This window comes from Nyctereutes procyonoides, unplaced genomic scaffold (assembly GCF_905146905.1).
Source record: "Nyctereutes procyonoides isolate TBG_1078 unplaced genomic scaffold, NYPRO_anot_genome, whole genome shotgun sequence".
NCBI classification, from domain to species: domain Eukaryota; kingdom Metazoa; phylum Chordata; class Mammalia; order Carnivora; family Canidae; genus Nyctereutes; species Nyctereutes procyonoides.
Window position 1 is genome coordinate 26,601,185 of NW_026575041.1, and position 22,531 is coordinate 26,623,715.

Consider the following 22,531-nt stretch of genomic DNA (forward strand, 5'->3'; position numbering starts at 1 on the left):
TCCAAAAGAAAATATAAGTCCCTATTCATCTGCTTTTTTTTTAACCTTAGATGTTAGTGAATATAAAACTGTTTCTTAAATATTACATTTTTAAATGCTCTGATTTGTCCCTAAGTAATAATGTTACAATAGGAAATAAGAATAAAATATACACATGCAGAAGGTCATTCAGAAGAGTTGAAAGCAAATCAAAATCAGACCATAGGTCTCAGTATATAGGGTCATGGGATGTGGTGTGTAGTGCTGAGAGAACAAGGTTATCCTTTGAACCACTTGTGGTTTTGAAACTTGAGACTGGAAGTTCCTCGAAACTGATAGGAAACAATAAATGAAATTGTTGTTTCTATTTACTTAAGACAAGGAATAATTTTGAAAGTACTCGACAAGAGGTAGAGCGGTTGATGCAAAGAATGAAATCTGCCAACCAGGATTACAGACCACCCAGCCAGTGGACAATGGAAGGCTACCTTTATGTCCAGGAGAAACGTGAGTCACAAAGACATACCCTAATGACTCTTAAGATTAATATTTTGTTTCTTTAAGATTTGACTTGGTTAGTGTTTTTCCTTCAAATAGGAAGACTGCAATTCCTTACAGCTTTATCATATTTAGTCTGCTCTCCCACTACCACCATCAAAGTGAGGAAGTTTATCCACATTTCGCCATCAGGATCTCCAAGTTGGCATATTATTGAACTTGGAACTTACAACCTTCACAGATGATACGGTAACATGAGTTCAGTTTTAGAATTTCATTGTAATAGCTAATCTCAATTTAAACTTTCATGGAAAATTGAAATTCAAAGCCTTTGTCAGTATGAATCATCCTAGTGACTATAATAAAACTTTTCTCTCTTCCTACAGTATTATTTCTTTTAATTCTATGCTCTATCAGTTTTCAGGAATAAAACTGGCAATTATGTAATGTCAAAATGGCACTCTTGACTTCCTGAGGTCAGGAAATAAGCATCAGACACAATAGGGCACTATAATAATTGCCTCACACTGAGAAAGTTTTTCTTACAAAAATTAATAAAAAGCCTTTAAATTTTGTATAAATAGGGTTCTTTCTGCACGATACTTGCATTGAGTGGAACCAATCTGACTAAATTAACTATTTCAAACCAGATATGCTCTAATGTATTAGTCTCATCCTGTTTGTGGTAAAGGAACAGTTGTTTTTATTTCCAATCCATGATGGACCTATGTCTTTGTAAAACAAAATCATATGCTTGGATTTTGCAGTAATGCCAAATCATTGTAAAAGTTTTGAAATGCCTATTTTTACTTTCTGTACTATTCTCATATATTGGGACACAAAAAACACATGGAGAGAGAGCACTGCTCTGAGGTCTCTGTATCAGTAGATGATACATTAATGAAGTTGTTTTGGTTAGTTAGTAAGATATAACTATAATATAAAACGTTAACTCTTTCAACTACAAGGATCAAGATGGGAAAGCTGGAGATACTGGGTTAGCTGTGAAAGTTTTTGACATAATGCAATGTAATTATTAAAATGCCAGCATATTTTATATTTACCATGGTCAGGTGATGCTCATTTATTGGATAGCAGTATACAAGCAAATAATGATTTGATCTAACAGACTCAGCAAATATTTATTACTCGTTGGATTAGATGATAGAGGGCTCCTGGTTCAGGAAATCTGGGTTTGAGGATTTTCTCTTAATCAGTATTGACTATGACCAGTCTGCTGTTTTTGGATGTTAAAATAAATCTAATGACCTGCCTAGCTATTCTGTAATTAGATCATAATAAACCACTTTCATTATAATTTCATGAAAAAAAAACTAATTCATTGGTCATTTATATACAAGGTATATAAATTTAACTCAAAACACTAAGGAAATTTTTAAATACTTGTTTTGAATGAGTGTTTCAGGTTTGAAAACCTCAGTGTGAGGGTATATTGAGAGGAGCTTACATCTTACATCAATAAAATATTTTGCTGAGCAGAAAAATGAGTTGATAAAGAGGCTTATTCAAACATGCATGTGGCAAAGGAGGTACTATCCTCTTTCTTAGAGCTTTTTTTAATATTAAGACTCAGTAATATTTATTATTTATTTTATTTTATTTTTATTTTATTTTATTTTATTTTATTTTATTTATTTATGAGAGACACAGAAAGAGAGAGGCAGAGACACAGGCAGAGAGAGAAGCAGGCTCCATGCAGGAGGCCCAATGCGGGACTGGATCCCAGGACTCTCAGGATCACACCCTGAGCAAAAGGCAGACACTCAACCGCTGAGCCATCCAGGCATCCCAGTAATATTTTATTTCTTGAGTTTGTTGGTTATTTTTTGTCCCTCAATGTTACATAGTTGCTAAAATCCTTGTGCGTATGTGATATTTTGTTCCAAAGAAAAAAGCTTTGGATTACCTAGCAAAATTATTTTGTATCAATGTATATCCTGTTTATTTGGTACTTGGGAGTCCATCCATTGGACAGTGTTGTAGTTTATTTATTCTATAGCTATTGGACATTTGGTTCAAACTATAAGCATAGGCCCTTTAATAACTTGGGAACCGCATGGGTACACAAAATGCAGTGTTTTATGCACCCATCTGATGTTGGCATCTTGTGTTTTAAGATATGTGACTTCCTCTGGGTCAGTCTGAGCTAATTTTTTTTTGGCAGGGGAGGGGATCTGAGCTAATTTTAAAGCCCTTTGTGCAATGACCTTTCCTCCGAAATTTGCTATCCTTCTAAGTGATACCACCCACCGTTCTAGGCTAAAAACTGGAGGTGTATCATTTACTCCAGTGTATCTCCTGTAACCTGGGGCCAACTCTGTCCATTTTATCTCCTTGATAACTTTTGAACGTCTACCTTCTCTCATCTCCACAGTCTTTCTTTGGCCTCATAATTGCTCTCGTTCTGCCTCTACGCTTGCCTGTCTAGTAATCCATCCTCCACAGAGCTTCTGGCACATCCCTCTAGATGCTGGCTTGTTGTGCCCCTCTTCTGACGGCCCCTTCATGTTGTGTGGCCTTTGAGGCTTGAACAGTTGGACTCTCCCTCTCTCTTTAGCATCCTCTCCTTGATGTTGACCTCCTACTCCTAAGATTATTTCATCTCAATTTTTTTTCTATATCTACCTGTGTTGTTTTTAGAGCTTTAGTGATGTACATTTGGCATACAATGAATTGCAAATATCTAAAACATATAATTTGTTAAGTTTTGTCATTATATACACACCTGTGAAACCATCACCACTGTGAATACATTCATCACCTTCAAAAATGCTCTGATGCCCTATTATAATCCCATCCTCCTTTCTTTTCCTATTCACCATCTCCTCACTTGTATTGTCTAGGGATTGGAAAAGAGAAATGGATGGATTTATACCCCTTTGGAATTATTTTTATATGAGGGACAAATATCCAAAGCCCCTTTCCACTTGGTATCTTTGAAAGTGTTTATAAGAAAATCAGACCAGTTCACTAAAACATATTGATTATGCTGTTGCCATCACCAAATGAGTAAGTTCTATGGGGAATAGAAGATGAGACAAAGAATTTGGCTCCAGGGTTTTTATTCTGTAGTGGAAGGCATAAAACAAACTCATGCAATTAGTAATCAGTGATCAATAATAAATATCAGAGCTGTAAATTGAGTGATAAACAGAGATGGATGTGATGGGGTGGTGGTAGCAGATCATTGCAGTTTGGACATAGAGCTCCACTTTATCAGGATATGTGGTTTTTACGCACTTCTAGGCATACATTACATTGCGTTCTAATAGACTTCATTGTATTTATTTATTTATTTATTTACTTATTTTTAATTTAAATTTTAGTTAAAACACACTACAATATTGGTTTCTGGAGTAGAATTCAGTGATTCATCACTTACATACCGCACCCAGTGCTAATCACAAGTGCACTCCTTAATACCCATCACCATCTAGCCCCTCCTCCACCTACCTCCCTCAGTTTGTTCTCTATTGTTAAGAATCTCATGGTTTGTTTCTCTCTCTCTCCTTTTCCCCCCTTCCCATATGTCTATTTTCTTTCTTAAATTCCACATAAGTGAGAGCATATGGTATTTGTTTTTCTCTGACTGACTTATTTCACTTAGCATAATATACTCTAGCTTCAACCACGTCATTGCAAATGGCAAGATTTCATTCTTGGCTGAATAATATTCCATTGTTTATATAGAGTACATCTTCTTAACAAATTCATCAGTTGATGGATACTTGAGCTCTCTCCATAGTTTGGCTATTGTTCATAATGCTGTTGTAAATATTGGGGTGCATGTACCCCTTTGAATCTGTATTTTTGTATGTTTTGAGTAAATACCTAGTAGTGCAATTACTGGATTGTAGAGTAGTTAATAGACTTCATTTTAAATAGGAAGAATGTGGTTCCAAAGTTAGACCTATATTGGAATTCCATGCCTGTCATCTGTTATTGGGTGATTCTGGACAATTTTTTAGCTCAGTATCTTTGTTTATTATTTTTTTCAGTATCTTTGTTTATAAAAGAAAGCTATTCATACCTATGTAGTAATGATGTTATAAGAATAGAGGTGATATATGTAAAATGTCTCTATTCTCTATAGAGAATAATACTTACCATGAACATTTACTGTTCCATGCAATTTATATTTATCTCATTAGATTCTTTAAACAACTATTGAGAACTTATTCTTCCTCTAAAGAGAACAGATAAATCACATGCCCTATTGATGGATAAAGTAGTTTCATCTCCAGCTCTTAGGCTACATTTTCTTTTCTTTTTTTTTTTAAGATTTTATTTATTCATCCATAAGAGACACACACAGAGAGAGAGGCAGAGAATCAGGTAGAGGGGAGAAGCAGGCTCCATGCAGGGAACCCAACGTGGTACTCGATCCCGGGTCTCCAGGATGACTCCCCGGGCTGAAGGCAGGGCTAAACCGCTGAGCCAGCAGGGCTGCCCTAGGCTACATTTTCTTAAACAAGAAATGCTCTTTATAATGTCTGAGTTAACCTGCCTTCTCATCACAGTTGAGAAGTGCATGATTCTCATATGATGTCTGACTTAAAAACTTTCTAGATAAAATATGGGCGCTTAGTAGATATTTAGTGAATGTTATGGGAAGAGTCCCATTCCACAAGTATCATCTCAGCAACCTCAGATGATTACTGGGTAAGATAATTAAACTTGTTTTATTTTATTTATTTTTTTAAAGATCTCTTTATTTTAGAGAGAGGGAGAGCGTGCAGGGGGAAGGGGATGGGCAAAGGAAGAGGCGAGAGAGAATTCAAGCAGATTCCATCATATTGAGTGTGGAGCCTGATGCAGGCTCAATCCCAGGACATTGAAGTCACTACCTAAGCCGACCAAGAGTTGGATGCTTAACCAACTACACCACCCAGGTGCCCCTAAACTTGTTTTATCTTGCAGCTTTAGATATATAATAAAGTTTTATTTTCCCACCCTTTTTTTAAGGACTTAGGAATTTCTTATCTGAGAACATCTGCTCTGGCCTAGTGACAAGCAACTTTAAAGGAAGTAGCATGTGTGCATAGGAAACTTGAAGATTAAATGCATGATGTTCTGAACTTAAGGTGTAGACAAGAAAAAAACAACTTGGTCTAAAATGTCATCAGAGCCTTGCACAGCTTTATTTAAAAATTACTGCTGATATTGCTTTGTAAATTGCTTCCTAAGTAATAAAGTCACTATAAGAATTTTCATCCAGTCACTTTCCACTAATCAGCTCTAAGCCTTTAAGTATTTTTACTTGTGACAGAATTATCAACAAGTATGCTTAGGTACTATAGTTGAAATGGCCCTAAAACAAAATTGAAGTTTATTATAATAATCCTTTGTGATTGCAAAGTATATAGCTGTATCTGTAATTTTGAGATCTGGGGTTAAGTATTTTAAAGCTAAATATGACATGAAGGGCACTGTTATTACAGAAAAAAATTCAAATGCCTAAGGACACACTTTTCTCAAGTAGTGCATTTTTACAATTTCTTACTTTTAAATATATGGTTATGAAACCACACCAGCAATAATATTGTATGTAATTGTTGCTAGAAAGATGCTAGTGTTAGGCAGGATGGGACCCTAGATGGAGAACTTGTATAGAAAACAAACTCCATTTTCAACCCTCTCAGCCCACTGCGGTGTTTGGATGCAGGATAAATGGCTTCCCTGTGGGAAAACTGACAGTCTTCTACCTTGGTCATGGAAAAATTGAACTCACCATGCATCCCTATTCCCTGGTGAAGCAGCAGCATCTAGTTCCTTAAGGAGAATACAGGAGAGTAATGTGGTATGCTATAGGAAAGAGTTGCACAGTATTTACAGGGGGAAAAAGAAGCATTATACATATGTAACTTTCTTTTAAAATGAAAAGTAAAAGTTATTTTCACTTTAAGGAGTTATTTGAGTTTGCTTTTTTTTCCCAGATAGGTGGTAAGAGGACATAATTCCAAGGTTAAGTTAAGTCTTCCTTCATTCATTTGTCAAGAATTTATTGAGCAATAGCTAATGTCTGGCCCTGTTCTAAGGATTAAGAATGTACTACTAAACAGAACAACACATGTTCCTGCTCTCATACAGCCTAAGAGTCCAGTGGCAGAAACAGACCATAAATAGAATAAATTTGTAAAAAATTTGTAAAATAAAATTGTAAAATTTGTAAAATGTATCCTATTTTAGACAGTAATAACTGCTAGGAAGAAAACAAAGCAAGAAAGAGATAAGAAGTACTGAGGTGAGAGTGATGCCGTGTTAGCTATCTCTTCAGGAAGAGCCGCATTATAAAGATGTCATTTAGGAAGAGACCTGGAGGAAGTGACAATGCAAGCCTAACAGATGTCTGGAGCAAAAGTAGTCCAGGTCAGGAGAACAAAATGTCCACATGTGTGGGGCAGCAGTGCATCCCCGGTGTTCACAGACCAGCAAGGCGGCAGTGCGGTGTTGCTAGAGCAGAGGACATGAGGCAGAAGGTAATACGATGTGTAGTGAGATCTGTAATGAGGGGCCAGATCATGTGAGGCTCTGCGTATAATAAATAGGCTCTTTAGTGTTCACCTGGAGTGAAATGGGAAGCCACTGGAGGGTTTGGAGCAAAGTGGATGAAATGAACTGGCTAGATTTTTAGTAGAGTATGTCTTACAGTTTTAAAAATAAAGGACAAGGATTAGAAGTAAGGAGATCAGTTATTGTAACTAAGGCTAATTTCTCTTTCTTGCTACTTCTTTGGAAAGTAAGGTATGCCACTTTTACTGAGGAGATAACTGAAATTCAGATCTAAAGTGACTCTTGAGTTACAAGGCAGTATCATCGTTGCAAACAAGTAAAGCCAACTTTGATTCCCAGACATTCAATTCCATACAACTCTCTCCCTCTACACTGGCCTTTCTCACCGTATTGCATGGCCTGTGGAGATGGTCAGTTGTGTATCATAGCATCAAAAACTGTACAAACATAGTCCCAAATCATTTGTTTACAACCTAATGTTTGCTTCCTTACAACAGGACCACTTGGTTTTACATGGATTAAACATTATTGTACATACGATAAGGGAAGTAAAACATTTACAATGAGTGTTTCAGAAATGAAATCCAGTGGGAAAATGGTGAGTTTTCCTTTTTTTTTTAAACTGAGCTCATTAGTAAAGTAATGGAAGTTAAAAAAAAAAGTCATATTTGCTTGCTTTTCTAATTAACATGTAAACAAATTTTAAAAATTGCAAAGTCAATAAGTTTTCTCTAACTTCAGTGATCTTGATGACTTAAAAAGAGAGGCAAGCATCTTCCTTTGCCTTACCATGGAATATTTTTAATACTCAGTTGAGTTAAATGTAGGGAACTTTTGGTGGACCACAGAGGTGACTTCTCACATCCCTGGCGGAGTTGTTTTGCTGCTACTTGGCTGGCAGCTCAGTAGAGACTCCTAACGACTGAACCAGGCTTAAGGACTCTGCATCTTTCTCCAAGTCACCTCTGTGGGAGGCTGCCTTTTGCCCCTGCTTGCCACTTCCTCTTCTATACTGTGTATTGTTTACTGAAGTGCTGACCAGCAAAGTTTCTCAGAAGAAATCAGTTGATGCCCATTTACTCCAAAAGTAAATTGGTCACTGAATGTCTTGCATGGCTAGTGAACAGTATAGAATAAAGTGTACTTGATATAAGGAATTGCTACAGAGTACACCTTTATTGTTCATAGTGTGTAATCTTTTTGTGAATTATGATGTGAATATGGCAAATGAACTTAAAAATCAGGTAATTGGGACCATCATCTAAGAATCCTAGAGCTGAGAGTTATCCTAAAGATTATTTAGTCCAGCCTTATTTTAGCAGATTAGAAAATCAAGGTGGTTGAAAGTAAGTGACTCATCCAGCTAATTTGTGTCATAGATCATAGCAGAGGTAAGTGCTGATCTAACTTAGATATGTGCTCAAATACATCAGCTGAAACTTATTGTGCTTGGGCATTCAATAGAGCCTAATAATTAAAGTGGAAAGACATAATACAAAGGAGAACATACAAGAGTAAAAGAAACCTTCAATTCCTACCATCATGAGAAGTTAAGTGCTATAATCATGCCTAGTGTGTGCTTTAAAAGTTTCATAAGACAAGATGTTGCCTGAAAGTCAGGTATGTGGCAGTCAGTGAGCTGTTAGCAAACAGACCCAAGCCAAAGTTCTGTCAATAAATCTATGATCTTCGTAACCAAAGATAGTATAATTAACCAGACCATAGGTAAATATTCCCCTTAAGGTGACTGGTATCTCGGATATAGAAGAGAATTCTTATGACTTGAGCTTATGTTGGATCCTATCCAAATAGTTATAGTTTTAATTGCAGGGTAGCAGTTGGTTACCAGCAAAGCAGTCATGCAGTGTGTATGATAGCAACATATTTACAATAAGTAAATACTAGAAATGTATTATTTTTGTAGCTCTCCTGAGACTTTGGGCCAGTTATCATTTAGTACTATAAGGCTCTAATGCACAAACACACACTGTGTGTGCACACATACTTGCGCACAAAGAACAGTTCTAATCTCTTAGCAATTTAGAGCGTTTTGATGCCAAAGCCACAGTGTTGTATACTGACAGGCATTCTGTATATCTAACTGTGACATTATGGTAACTGTGATTTCATACTTTTTCTAAATCTGAAGTCCTACAGAATGTACATTGTGGTGCAATTTAACGTAAGTAAATATGTTAAGACTACTAGACAGGCATGTCACAGAATTCTTCTATTAAAACGTGTATACGTTATTAATTTACTAATTGTATTGTAATTGTATTATAATTGGGCAGTTAACATTAGACAAAAAGTCTGTATTCAGAGGTAAAGATTTGATTATGACCCTTATACATAACCTGTACTCAAAGTTAACATTTAATGCAGCAACCTTAGTTGACATATTTAATATTTTCCAGTTGCCCTTGTCATCGTGTCAATAATATGATCTCCTTCTTGTTTCAGAATGGCCTCGTTACTGGTTCACCAGAAATGTTTAAATTGAAATCTTGTATCCGACGAAAGACAGATTCAATTGACAAACGATTCTGCTTTGACATAGAAGTAGTTGAAAGGTTTGAGGTTTTCTTTTCACTTTATATTTTTTAATAAACTGAAGTATTTGTTTCTATGTTTAGATATAAATATGAAACAACACACAAGTACTTGTTTTTCAATCTTTAAAGCCAGTGTACATATTTATTTCATTCTTTTATGTATTTATTGAACAAGTACATGTTGGATGATGCTTTCAAAAGTAAATCAGACAATGAATGCTAGCAAAAAGCAACATCACTCAGAGAATATGGGGAATCGACATAAATGACTAGATTAGGGGCTGTGTGCTGGACTTGAGTTCTGTCACTGTGTATGACCCTGACAATACTGTTCACCACTCCTGGATAAGCCTTGTTGTACACTTTGGAAGTCTGGTGCCCTTGCTTCCAAGTAGGATTAAGACACAGCTGAGAGTGCCATAAGTTTCCTTCAGCCAGTGAAATTCAGTTCCTGCTCTGTGCGGAGCACCATTCTGGACATTCTTAGCCACAGGTTATTGGGAGAGACATAAATGTTGTGCATGCGAGTTTATAATCTAGTGGGGGATTTTAGCTCTACTTTTTTTTCTTGTATCTATACAAGAAGAACAGAAACTAAATAAGAATGGGTATACTTCTTGATCTCTGTTGTATTCCATGATCTATTTTTCTTCCCCTGCATTACAACCATACTTTTCTGAATACTCTAGCTTTGTGTGTGTGCACTATATTAAATGCATACTACATATACTCATATATACTAACATTTACATATATGTAGCTTGTAACTACTTAGTAGGGCAAGACCCCTGTTTTTTATGCTTCTTTAAAATCGTGTTAAATATTTTGGCACTGTGTTCTTAGATTTTATGGATCTACTTACTAAATTTCCCTTATTTTCCAAAAAAATCCTTTGGGATTTTTGACTGGAGTGGCATTAAAGTTATTAATTAATTGATGGAAAGTTGAACTCTCTTTGAAGATTTTACTTTTTTAAGATTTATTCTTGAGTGTCTTTATTGCAATTTTGAATAGAATTCATTAATATATATATTTTTCTAAATGGGTTGAGACTCGTATCAAAAGGCTATTGATCTTCTTAATATATCATTCTATATCTAGCATAGTTGTTGAGCTTCTTATTGATTTTAATAGTTATGGTAGTAATTTCTGGATTTTCTATGTAGACAGATGCCAACATGCTCATATTTTTTTTTTAATTTCAGCACTTTTTAGTTCTTTACCCCGGGGGCACATTGTTAAATTGTGCTTTGGTTGTCTCACCCATAAAATAAGGATAATAAGTACCCACCTCAAAGGGTTCCCGCAAGGATTAAATGAGATTAAAAAAATGGAAACACACTTATAACATAGTGCCTCGTAATAATAAACAGCTAACAAATATTGTTATTTTATTATTTTTTGTTGATACTCGCCTAGATTCTCTAAGACTGAATGATCTTGATCTTCATATATGATTTTCCTTTTCCTGTCATCTGTTTTCCTGTTTACACAAGAGATGATATGCCTTCGTTGCAGTTATAAGTCATGCCAGTTTTCAATCATACAATATTTAACTGAAATCTCCTCCTCAATGTACCTCTTCACAGAGTCTTCTAATTTCCTGTTTAAATTTATTTTCTCGACAATCTGCATAGTTAACTAAGTTAATTTAACTGTTTCTGCATTTGGGGTTTTTTCTATCTTATAATGCTTTCCTCCTTCCCTCTGCTTGCTCTGTCTCTCCTGAAGTACGTCCTTAAGTAACTATTTCAGAATGGGTACATGGGAAAGATTGGTTTTTAAGTGAATTAATTTTAATATTGTGATCATGGTGTAGATGAACACTATGGTTTTAGTGTCTTCTTAATTAATCATGGTATGAAAGTTTTGTATTAGTACATTCTTATTGTAATTATTTTTGTGACCAGATGGTACCATATTGGGGTCATAAGTTTAATCATTCTCCTGTTGTAGAATATTTAGGTGGTTCTGAGCTTTGGTGAATGTAAGTTTGTCATCTTTTTTGGTCATTTCAGAGGAAATAGTTTGAAACTAGCCTTCTTAAGGCAGTCATACCTAAATCAATGATTTTACTACCTGCAAACCATTAAAATTAAAAAAAATATTTGTTTGTGTGTGTGTATATGTGTATATGTCCCACAGGGATTTTTCTAAAAGGTAACTATAAATCAGTCTTTTCCTTTTCATTTTATAAATTCTTTTTTTTCTTCTCTTTTCTCTTCAGTTTTTTCTTTCCTGCTTTTTCTTCAAATTTTATCTTTAAGAATACAAAAAAATGTGTAAAGATATAACAGGAATACACTGAATATATAAAATATTTGTTTTTAATAGGCATGGAATCATCACATTGCAGGCATTCTCAGAAGCTAATCGGAAACTCTGGCTTGAAGCCATGGATGGGAAAGAACCGGTAAGAATGTGGCACATTCTATAATTTAGGTTTATCATTCTAATTACAAAGTACATCTGAAATTTTGTATGTCTGTAGTATATTTGAAGATATTAAGATTGTAAATCAGAGGAGTAGAAACTGTTTTTCTAGTGTTGTCTCACTCACTAGCACATAACACTAATTTGTTTCAAATTTCTAATTTGTTTCTCAGGGGGACTTCCAGGACTGATTTAAAATCCTAAAATTATTTTTTAACAAATTACTTATTGCTAACTTGGCTTTGCTGATCGCATTATTTTATTCATGTAATAGTTGAGTCCCCACTTTTTGCATGGCCTGTGCTAGGCTTCATGATCAGTCTGATGAGCAAAGGTTCAGGGTAAGAACTAATCCTGTGCTCTATATCATTGTTTGAAAGTCTCATTAGATGGGGTGCCTGGGTGGCTCAGTCATTTAAGTGTCCAACTCTTGATTTCAGCTTACGTCTTGAGATAGAGCTCCACGTGGGCTCCGTGCTCAGCAGGGAGTCAGCTTGTGATTCTCTCTCTCCCTCTCCCTCTGACCCTTCCCCCCAAATAAATAAATAAATCTTTTTTAAGAAGTCTCATTTGGAAAATGGCCTCCTAGCTTGACATTTTCCCCTCCATCTATATCTCCACTGTTTTAATAATTATTTCAATGTGGGCATGAAAATTTACTTAAAATTATTAGGGAGGCTTATGTAAAAAAGGGAATAAATCATCGATTACTGTCTGTTCTTTGTGAAGAACACTGCACTGAACAGTTGGAGGTATGAACACATAAGGAAATGAGAAGACCCTATTCTGTCCTTTGAAACTATCCTTTAGTTGTTAAAGAATCTATGAAAAACCTTGTGCAAAGTACCTATGCAAAACACAGCTGGACTTTGAGGCCACCTCTCAAATTGTTACCAGTCCACAATAAAATGAGTACAGAAATTATGATCAAGTATCTGGAAAAATTTACAGCAATTTGGAGAAGTCACTTTATATCTATTGAGTTTAATAATACAAAAATTGGATTTTGCATCTATTCCTTATAATGTTTATTATGTTTTTATTTTATTATAGCTTACAAAAATATCAGCCACTTACAAATTAAAAATTAAAACAAAGGATCCCTGGGTGGCGCAGTGGTTTGGCGCCTGCCTTTGGCCCAGGGCACGATCCTAGAGACCCGGGATCGAGTCCCACGTCGGGCTCCCAGTGCATGGAGCCTGCTTCTCCCTCTGCCTGTGTCTCTGCCTCTCTCTCTCTCTCTCTCTCTCTCTCTCTCTGTGACTATCATAAATAAATTAATTAATTAATTAATTAATTTAAAAAATTAAAGCAAAATGACTCTTTGCCACTAAGTTGTGAGGTAAGCCCTCACCTAGAGCAAATTTAGATGATATGATAGCTCAGAAAGAAGTTAGGGTTGTAGATGTTGAGAACAAAACACTAAGGAATTAATTTGTAGAAGGAGTAATCTGGCAAAATCCATCCTCAGATCCTTCCTGAAAAAGAGATATATATATACTGTGCATCAGTCCGGTAATAGAATGAGATACATAAATCATGTGGAAGGGGGACAGCCATGATGGAAAGAAGTGGGAAGCAAGGTAGGTTGACAGGATTGGGAGTTGGCCCTATGGACGCACCAGTTGTAGGACCCTGAAATCAAGATACTCCCTCTGTGTATCATTGTCCAACATCACCCTGCTTCTGTGCAAGGTCATTGACTGATTAGATTTCTTTGTTTTTTAGATTTACACCCTGCCTGCCATTATTAGCAAGAAAGAAGAAAGTAAGTTGTTTTAATAATTATTTAAAATTTTATCACTTTTTTTTAATCACTAAGGCATTATGTGATATTAAGAGTTAATTCTGGGAAAATAGTAGTAACATATCATTGATCTGACAGTTCAGCAAGTTTAAAATTTTCATTCAAAGAAGTTTCTCAGGTCAAAGCCACTAACTATTGGTGTGATACTAACTAAAATTAATTTTTATTTATTTGGTGTTTATTTACTCATAGATATGTACCTGGCTTTATCCCAGGAAGAAATTTGAAGCAGTTGATATTTAGTTTGTTTTTTTTTAAATATTTTTAATGGCAGTAGAGAGCTGCTTTATTTTAGTTTCCCTATTCCAGTGACAAGACTGAAGACCTGAATAATTTGTGCTGGTTTTAGGAGATTGTACTTAAAAGTGTGATGTATAAAGGCATTGTCATAACACATGGGATATATAAGAAAACCTGTTGTCTCACTGTAGAATCACTGAATCTTTAGTATTAAAATATTCTTAATAAACACATTTTATGTGTTTTCCATCAATTTCTAAACCTTTAATCATCAGCCACCTTTTTGTCACCTTTTACCTTTAGGATATTTTCTTTTTTATGTACTCTGTGTGATCAGATTATTTGACATTTAAAAATTAGTTTGTGTATTTGTTCCTAAGGTTATGTGTATATCTTCTAAAGCAATTTCAAGCTTTATTTAAGTCAATTGATTTTGTCTTATGATCTCTAAATTTATTTTTAAAATAGGCTTAATTGTAACCCTGATTTTTAAATTGCTAACAAAATGCAACTTAAAATGGAGTAAAGATAAAAACTAGGAAGGTGCTCCTTTGAAAGTCATAGATATTGAGTATATGAAAAAGTCTATTATTTTAACTGAATGAAATGCTCTCTAGTAATATTTCAGAGATTATCAAAAGAAAAAATATGATTTAAAATACTCTTAATGTTAAAGACTTAAAAAACTATTTCCACTTTTTATTCTTGGATTTATTTATTCCAAATCAAGGAAAGTGATTAGTATAAAATATGTATCTAATCACAGAATATTAACCAACAGGTAAGTACCAAATGTTCATTCTAAACAATTACCTAAAGAACAATATGTTGAATATTTTGCATTTGTGTACAGTTTGAAATGTGTTTTCTAATACTGGTTTCATCTTTCATATATAGTATAAAGATAGTTCGTTCTTTCAACTTCAAATGAACCTACTCAAAAATGAATCCTTAGAAAACAATTGAAACTATATATGGTATTGAATTAGGCTTTAAATGGGAGCATGGTGATGTCAGCGAAAATATATTTGATCTTTAACGCACTTCTGGGAATAGAGTTTCTATCATAACTAGGAAATTTGAATAAGAAAGTTACCACATGTAGTCATACTGTAATGGAGGGGGAATCTGATTCTTTTTGCCTTAAAGACTCTTCCAGAAATCCGCTTTCCGGTAGCCACTTGACACATAACTGTGCCACCATTTGTAATTATAAAATGGTGTGTTTTTCAGAAAAATAGCTATCCTAGAATCTATGTGTGTAGTCACTTCTCACATTTTTCCTTTTGATACAGTGTTTTAGTATCCTACTTAGTTCTCTGAGTAACTTGTGACCGAACAGAACTCTTGTCCCCTTCTTCTTAGTACTCAGTATAGGCCTTCCATGAGGTACGTGTGCTCATCACACATTTGCTCTTATTGTTGTTCTTAGTGCCAGTAGGCTTTTATTTCTCAAGGGGAGATTTTGATCATAGAACAGAATATTATGTTTGCTTTATTAATATGTAGTGCTTAAAGTTATAGATCTTAACCTTAGTTTTAAGATTTATTTTTATTATTTTATCTTAAGCTATATTTTTCCTTTCAGCCTATTTTTATGTACAGATCTTATTTTATGTATAAGTGTCCCAAGTTTTTTAAATGTCATTTTCACTTTATGTTTTTTCATAAACTTGGTAGAATTTCCCCATTTTTACATTTAGTTAATGAAGCTTTTTTTTTTTTTTTTTTTTTTTAGACATATCAAGATATAACTACAAAGCTAGTAAATCTTATTCTCCCAAATGCAGTACCCTAATAAGACGAGTTCCTGATTCTGGCTAATATAATCTTTCTAAACCCAGTGGTATCTTCTGTAATCTAGTAAATTGGCTTATAAATGCTGACATTAGTATCTTTTTTAAGCATTCTAAACATTTTAAATAAATTAGAAGTAAAATTGTGTAGTGATTTCAAAAAGTCTTACTATGTGGGCATAAAGTCAACTTATCCAAATTCCACTTATTTCTGATTGTTTTTCCACATTCTTGGAAACTCAAATCTGTTTACCCAAGGAGAATCACAGCTCTACTGAAAAGATAAGATTATGCGTAGCATGGGCCATCAATAAAAAGAAACTCTAACTAATGGAGGCACAGGATTGAATGTAAGCTCCCTTAAGCAGTGGGGTGGACATTTTGGTGTTGCCAATTTATATGAGTAAGGTTTTCTAAATATTCCTCAATCTAACATTTACTGAAGTCCTTTTCATTACCTGTCTCAGACTAGTCGATGGGCTTTCCAGGTCCTCAGAATTTAATATTTTTGCATGTAATTTTAAACGTTTTATTACATCAAGGCCTAAAATGTATTAGTGGGGGAAGCCTGGGTGGCTCAGTGGTTTAGCGCCTGCCCTCAGCCCAGGGCATGATCTTGGAGACCTGGGATCAAGTCCCATGTCCGGCTCCCTGCATGGAGCCTACTTTTCTCTCTGCCTGTGTCTCTGCCTCTCTCTCTGTCTCTCATGAATAAATAAAATCTTTAAAAAAATAAAAAATAGGATAGAGGAGGGGCAAGATGGCGGAGGAGTAGGGTCCCCAAATCACCTGTCCCCAACAAATTACCTAGATAACCTTCAAACCATCCTGAAAATCTACGAATTCGGCCTGAGATTTAAAGAGAGACCAGCTGGAATGCTACAGTGAGAGGAGTTCACGCTTCTATCAAGGTAGGAAGACGGGGAAAAGAAATAAAGAAACAAAAGGCCTCCGAGGGGGAGGGGCCCCGGAGGAGCCGGGCTGAGGCCGGGGCGAGTGTCCCCAGGACAGGAGAGCCCCGTCCCGGAGGAGCAGGAGCTGCACCAACCTTCCGGGCGGGCGGAAAGGGGCTCGCAGGGAGTTGGAGCAGGACCCAGGAGGGCGGGGATGCCCTCGGGCTCCCGGGGACACTAACAGGCACCTGCAAGCGCAGGAGAGTGCCCGAGCTCCCTAAGGGCTGCAGCACGCACCGGAGCAGTTCGGAGGGGCTCGGGAGCGGCTCCAGGGAGGGAGCTGCGGGGCGGGAGCGCAAATCCAACAACACAGGCCCGGGAGCACAGGGCGCCGGGACACAGCCCAGGATCCGGCCTCCCCCCGGGACAGGCAGAGGCCGGGAGGGCCCAGGACAGCAAGGACGCTCCTGCCCCGAGCTGAGCAGATCAGCGGCCCCGCCCCGGAGCCTCCAGGCCCTGCGGACGGAGAGCCGAGAGCCCCGAGCCCCGTAGTTCCTGCGGAGACTGAATCCAGGCTTCCAGAGTTGCCATAGCAACTGCCACTGATCCTCCTGAGACCTCACGGGGTAAACAACCCCCGCTGAGCCCTGCAGCAGGCAGGGGCAGAGCAGCTCCCCCAAGTGCTAACACCTGAAAATCAGCGCAACAGGCCCCTCCCCCAGAAGACCAGCTGGACGGACCAGTTCCAGGGGAAGTCAAGGGACTTAAACTCTACAGAAATACTCCCCCGTGTTTTTTTTTTTCTTTTCTTTTTTCTTTTCTTTTTGATTTCTGATTGCTTCCCCCACCCCCTTTTTTTTTCACCTTTCTTTCTTTTTCTTTCCCTTTTTCTTCTCTTCTTTCCTTTTTCTTTTCTTTTTCTTTTTTCTTTTTCTCTTTTCTTTCCTTCTCTCTCTTTCTCTCATTCTCCCAATACAACTTGTTTTTGGCCACTCCGCACTGAGCAAAATGACTAGAAGGAAAACCTCACCTCAAAAGAAAGAATCAGAAACAGCCCTCTCTCCCACAGAGCTACAAAATCTGGATTACAATTCAATGTCAGAAAGCCAATTCAGAAGCACTATTATACAGCTACTGGTGGCTCTAGAAAAAAGCATTAAGGACTCACGAGACTTCATGACTGCAGAATTTAGATCCAATCAGGCAGAAATTAAAAATCAACTGAATGAGATGCAATCCAAACTAGAAGTCCTAACGACGAGGGTTAACGAGGTGGAAGAACGAGTGAGTGACATAGAAGACAAGTTAATGGCAAAGAGGGAAACTGAGGAAAAAAGAGATAAACAATTAAAGAACCATGAAGACAGATTAAGGGAAATAAATGACACTCTAAGGAAGAAAAATCTACGTTTAATTGGGGTTCCCGAGGGCGCCGAAAGGGACAGAGGGCCAGAATATGTATTTGAACAAATCCTAGCTGAAAACTTTCCCAATCTGGGAAGGGAAACAGGCATTCAGATCCAGGAAATAGAGAGATCCCCCCCTAAAATCAATAAAAACCGTTCAACACCTCGACATCTAATAGTGAAGCTTGCAAATTCCAAAGATAAAGAGAAGATCCTTAAAGCAGCAAGAGACAAGAAGTCCCTGACTTTCATGGGGAGGAATATTAGGGTAACAGCAGACCTCTCCACAGAGACCTGGCAGGCCAGAAAGGGCTGGCAGGATATATTCAGGGTCCTAAATGAGAAGAACATGCAACCAAGAATACTTTATCCAGCAAGGCTCTCATTCAAAATGGAAGGAGAGATAAAGAGCTTCCAAGACAGGCAGGAACTGAAAGAATATGTGACCTCCAAACCAGCTCTGCAAGAAATTTTAAGGGGGACTCTTAAAATTCCCCTTTAAGAAGAAGTTCAGTGGAACAATCCACAAAAACAAGGACTAAATAGATATCATGATGACACTAAACTCATATCTGTCAATAGTAACTCTGAACGTGAACGGGCTTAATGACCCCATCAAAAGGCGCAGGGTTTCAGACTGGATAAAAAAGCAGGACCCATCTATTTGCTGTCTACAAGAGACTCATTTTAGACAGAAGGACACCTACAACCTGAAAATAAAAGGTTGGAGAACCATTTACCATTCAAATGGTTCGCAAAAGAAAGCAGGGGTAGCCATCCTTATATCAGATAAACTAAAATTCACTCCGAAGACAGTAGTGAGAGACGAAGAGGGACACTATATCATACTTAAAGGATCTATCCAACAAGAGGACTTAACAATCCTCAATATATATGCCCCGAATGTGGGAGCTGCCAAATACTTAAACGAATTATTAACCAAAGTAAAGAAATACTTAGATAATAATACACTTATACTTGGTGACTTCAATCTAGCTCTCTCTACCCTTGATAGGTCTTCTAAACACAACATCTCCAAAGAAACGAGAGCTTTAAATGATACACTGGACCAGATAGATTTCACAGATATCTACAGAACTTTACATCCAAACTCAACTGAATACACATTCTTCTCAAGTGCACATGGAACTTTTTCCAGAATAGACCACATACTGGGTCACAAATCGGGTCTGAACCGATACCAAAAGATTGGGATCGTCCCCTGCATATTCTCAGACCATAACGCCTTGAAATTAGAACTCAATCACAAGAAGAAGTTTGGAAGGACCTCAAACACGTGGAGGTTAAGGACCATCCTGCTAAAAGATAAAAGGGTCAACCAGGAAATTAAGGAAGAATTAAAAAGATTCATGGAAACTAATGAGAATGAAGATACAACTGTTCAAAATCTTTGGGATGCAGCAAAAGCAGTCCTGAGGGGGAAATACATCGCAATACAAGCATCCATTCAAAAACTGGAAAGAACTCAAATACAAAAGCTAACCTTACACATAAAGGAGCTAGAGAAGAAGCAGCAAATCGACCCGACGCCCAGCAGAAGAAGAGAGTTAATTAAAATTCGAGCAGAACTCAACGAAATTGAGACCAGAAGAACTGTGGAACAGATCAATAGAACCAGGAGTTGGTTCTTTGAAAGAATTAATAAGATAGATAAACCATTAGCCAACCTTATTAAAAAGAAGAGAGAGAAGACTCAAATTAATAAAATCATGAATGAGAAAGGAGAGATCACTACCAACACCAAGGAAATACAAACGATTTTAAAAACATATTATGAACAGCTCTACGCCAATAAATTAGGCAATCTAGAAGAAATGGACGCATTCCTGGAAAGCCACAAACTACCAAAACTGGAGCAGGAAGAAATAGAAAACCTGAACAGGCCAATAACCAGGGAGGAAATTGAAGCAGTCATCAAAAACCTCCCAAGACACAAGAGTCCAGGGCCAGATGGCTTCCCAGGGGAATTCTATCAAACGTTTAAAGAAGAAATCATACCTATTCTACTAAAGCTGTTTGGAAAGATAGAAAGAGATGGAGTACTTCCAAACTCATTCTATGAGGCCAGCATCACCTTAATTCCAAAACCAGACAAAGACCCCACCAAAAAGGAGAATTACAGACCAATATCCCTGATGAACATGGATGCAAAAATTCTCAACAAGATACTAGCCAATAGGATCCAACAACACATTAAGAAAATTATTCACCATGACCAAGTAGGATTTATCCCCGGGATGCAAGGCTGGTTCAACACTCGTAAAACAATCAATGTGATTCATCATATCAGCAAGAGAAAAACCAAGAACCATATGATCCTCTCATTAGATGCAGAGAAAGCATTTGACAAAATACAGCATCCATTCCTGATTAAAACTCTTCAGAGTGTAGGGATAGAGGGAACTTTCCTCGACATCTTAAAAGCCATCTACGAAAAGCCCACAGCAAATATCATTCTCAATGGGGAAGCACTGGGAGCCTTTCCCCTAAGATCAGGAACCAGACAGGGATGTCCACTCTCACCACTGCTATTCAACATAGTATTGGAAGTCCTAGCCTCAGCAATCAGACAACAAAAAGACATTAAAGGCATTCAAATTGGCAAAGAAGAAGTCAAACTCTCCCTCTTCGCCGATGACATGATACTCTACATAGAAAACCCAAAAGCCTCCACCCCAAGATTGCTAGAACTCATACAGCAATTTGGTAGCGTGGCAGGATACAAAATCAATGCCCAGAAATCAATGGCATTCCTATACACTAACAATGAGACTGAAGAAAGAGAAATTAAGGAGTCAATCCCATTTACAATTGCACCCAAAAGCATAAGATACCTAGGAATAAACCTAACCAAAGAGGTAAAGGATCTATACCCTAAAAACTATAGAACACTTCTGAAAGAAATTGAGGAAGACACAAAGAGATGGAAAAATATTCCATGCTCATGGATTGGCAGAATTAATATTGTGAAAATGTCAATGCTACCCAGGGCAATTTACACGTTCAATGCAATCCCTATCAAAATACCATGGACTTTTTTCAGAGACTTAGAACAAATTATTTTAAGATTTGTGTGGAATCAGAAAAGACCCCGAATAGCCAGGGGAATTTTAAAAAAGAAAACCATAGCTGGGGGCATCACAATGCCAGATTTCAGGTTGTACTACAAAGCTGTGGTCATCAAGACAGTGTGGTACTGGCACAAAAACAGACACATAGACCAATGGAACAGAATAGAGAATCCAGAAATGGACCCTGAACTTTATGGTCAACTAATATTCGACAAAGGAGGAAAGACGATCCACTGGAAGAAAGACAGTCTCTTCAATAAATGGTGCTGGGAAAATTGGTCATCCACATGCAGAAGAATGAAACTAGACCACTCTCTTGCACCATACACAAAGATAAACTCAAAATGGATGAAAGATCTAAATGTGAGACAAGACTCCATCAAAATCCTAGAGGAGAACACAGGCAACACCCTTTTTGAACTTGGCCACAGTAACTTCTTGCAAGATACATCCACGAAAACAAAAGAAACAAAAGCAAAAATGAACTATTGGGACTTCATCAAGATAAGAAGCTTTTGCACAGCAAAGGATACAGTCAACAAAACTCAAAGACAACCTACAGAATGGGAGAAGATATTTGCAAATAACATATCAGATAAAGGGCTAGTTTCCAAAATCTATAAAGAACTTATTAAACTCAACAGCAAAGAAACAAACAATCCAATCATGAAATGGGCAAAAGACATGAACAGAAATCTCACAGAGGAAGACATAGACATGGCCAACATGCACATGAGAAAATGCTCTGCATCACTTGCCATCAGGGAAATACAAATCAAAACCACAATGAGATACCACCTCACACCAGTGAGAATGGGGAAAATTAACAAGGCAGGAAACAACAAATGTTGGAGAGGATGCGGAGAAAAGGGAACCCTCTTACACTGTTGGTGGGAATGTGAACTGGTGCAGCCACTCTGGAAAACTGTGTGGAGGTTCCTCAAAGAATTAAAAATAGACCTGCCCTACGACCCAGCAATTGCACTGTTAGGGATTTACCCCGAAGATTCAGATGCAATGAAACGCCGGGGCACCTGCACCCCGATGTTTCTAGCAGCCATGTCCACAATAGCCAAACTGTGGAAGGAGCCTCGGTGCCCATCGAAAGATGAATGGATAAAGAAGATGTGGTTTATGTATACAATGGAATATTACTCAGCCATTAGAAACAACAAATACCCACCATTTGCTTCAACGTGGATGGAACTGGAGGGTATTATGCTGAGTGAAGTAAGTCAATCGGAGAAGGACAAACAGTGTATGTTCTCACTTATTTGGGGAATATGAATAATAGTGAA

The 22,531-nt window shown here is 37.1% G+C and overlaps 1 protein-coding gene across 5 annotated transcripts in view; it reads left to right on the forward strand.

The window, feature by feature from the left end:
- The window catches only part of ARHGAP42 (Rho GTPase activating protein 42), a 309,228-nt gene that overhangs the window by 225,716 nt on the left and 60,981 nt on the right, over nt 1–22,531 (forward strand). For all 5 annotated transcript variants that reach the window (XM_055320459.1, XM_055320460.1, XM_055320462.1 and 2 more), the window contains 5 exons: nt 357–486; nt 7,509–7,609; nt 9,475–9,584; nt 11,901–11,979; nt 13,728–13,767. In XM_055320459.1, coding sequence (XP_055176434.1) covers nt 357–486; nt 7,509–7,609; nt 9,475–9,584; nt 11,901–11,979; nt 13,728–13,767 — 460 coding nt within the window. The remainder of the gene's footprint in view (nt 1–356; nt 487–7,508; nt 7,610–9,474; nt 9,585–11,900; nt 11,980–13,727; nt 13,768–22,531) is intronic.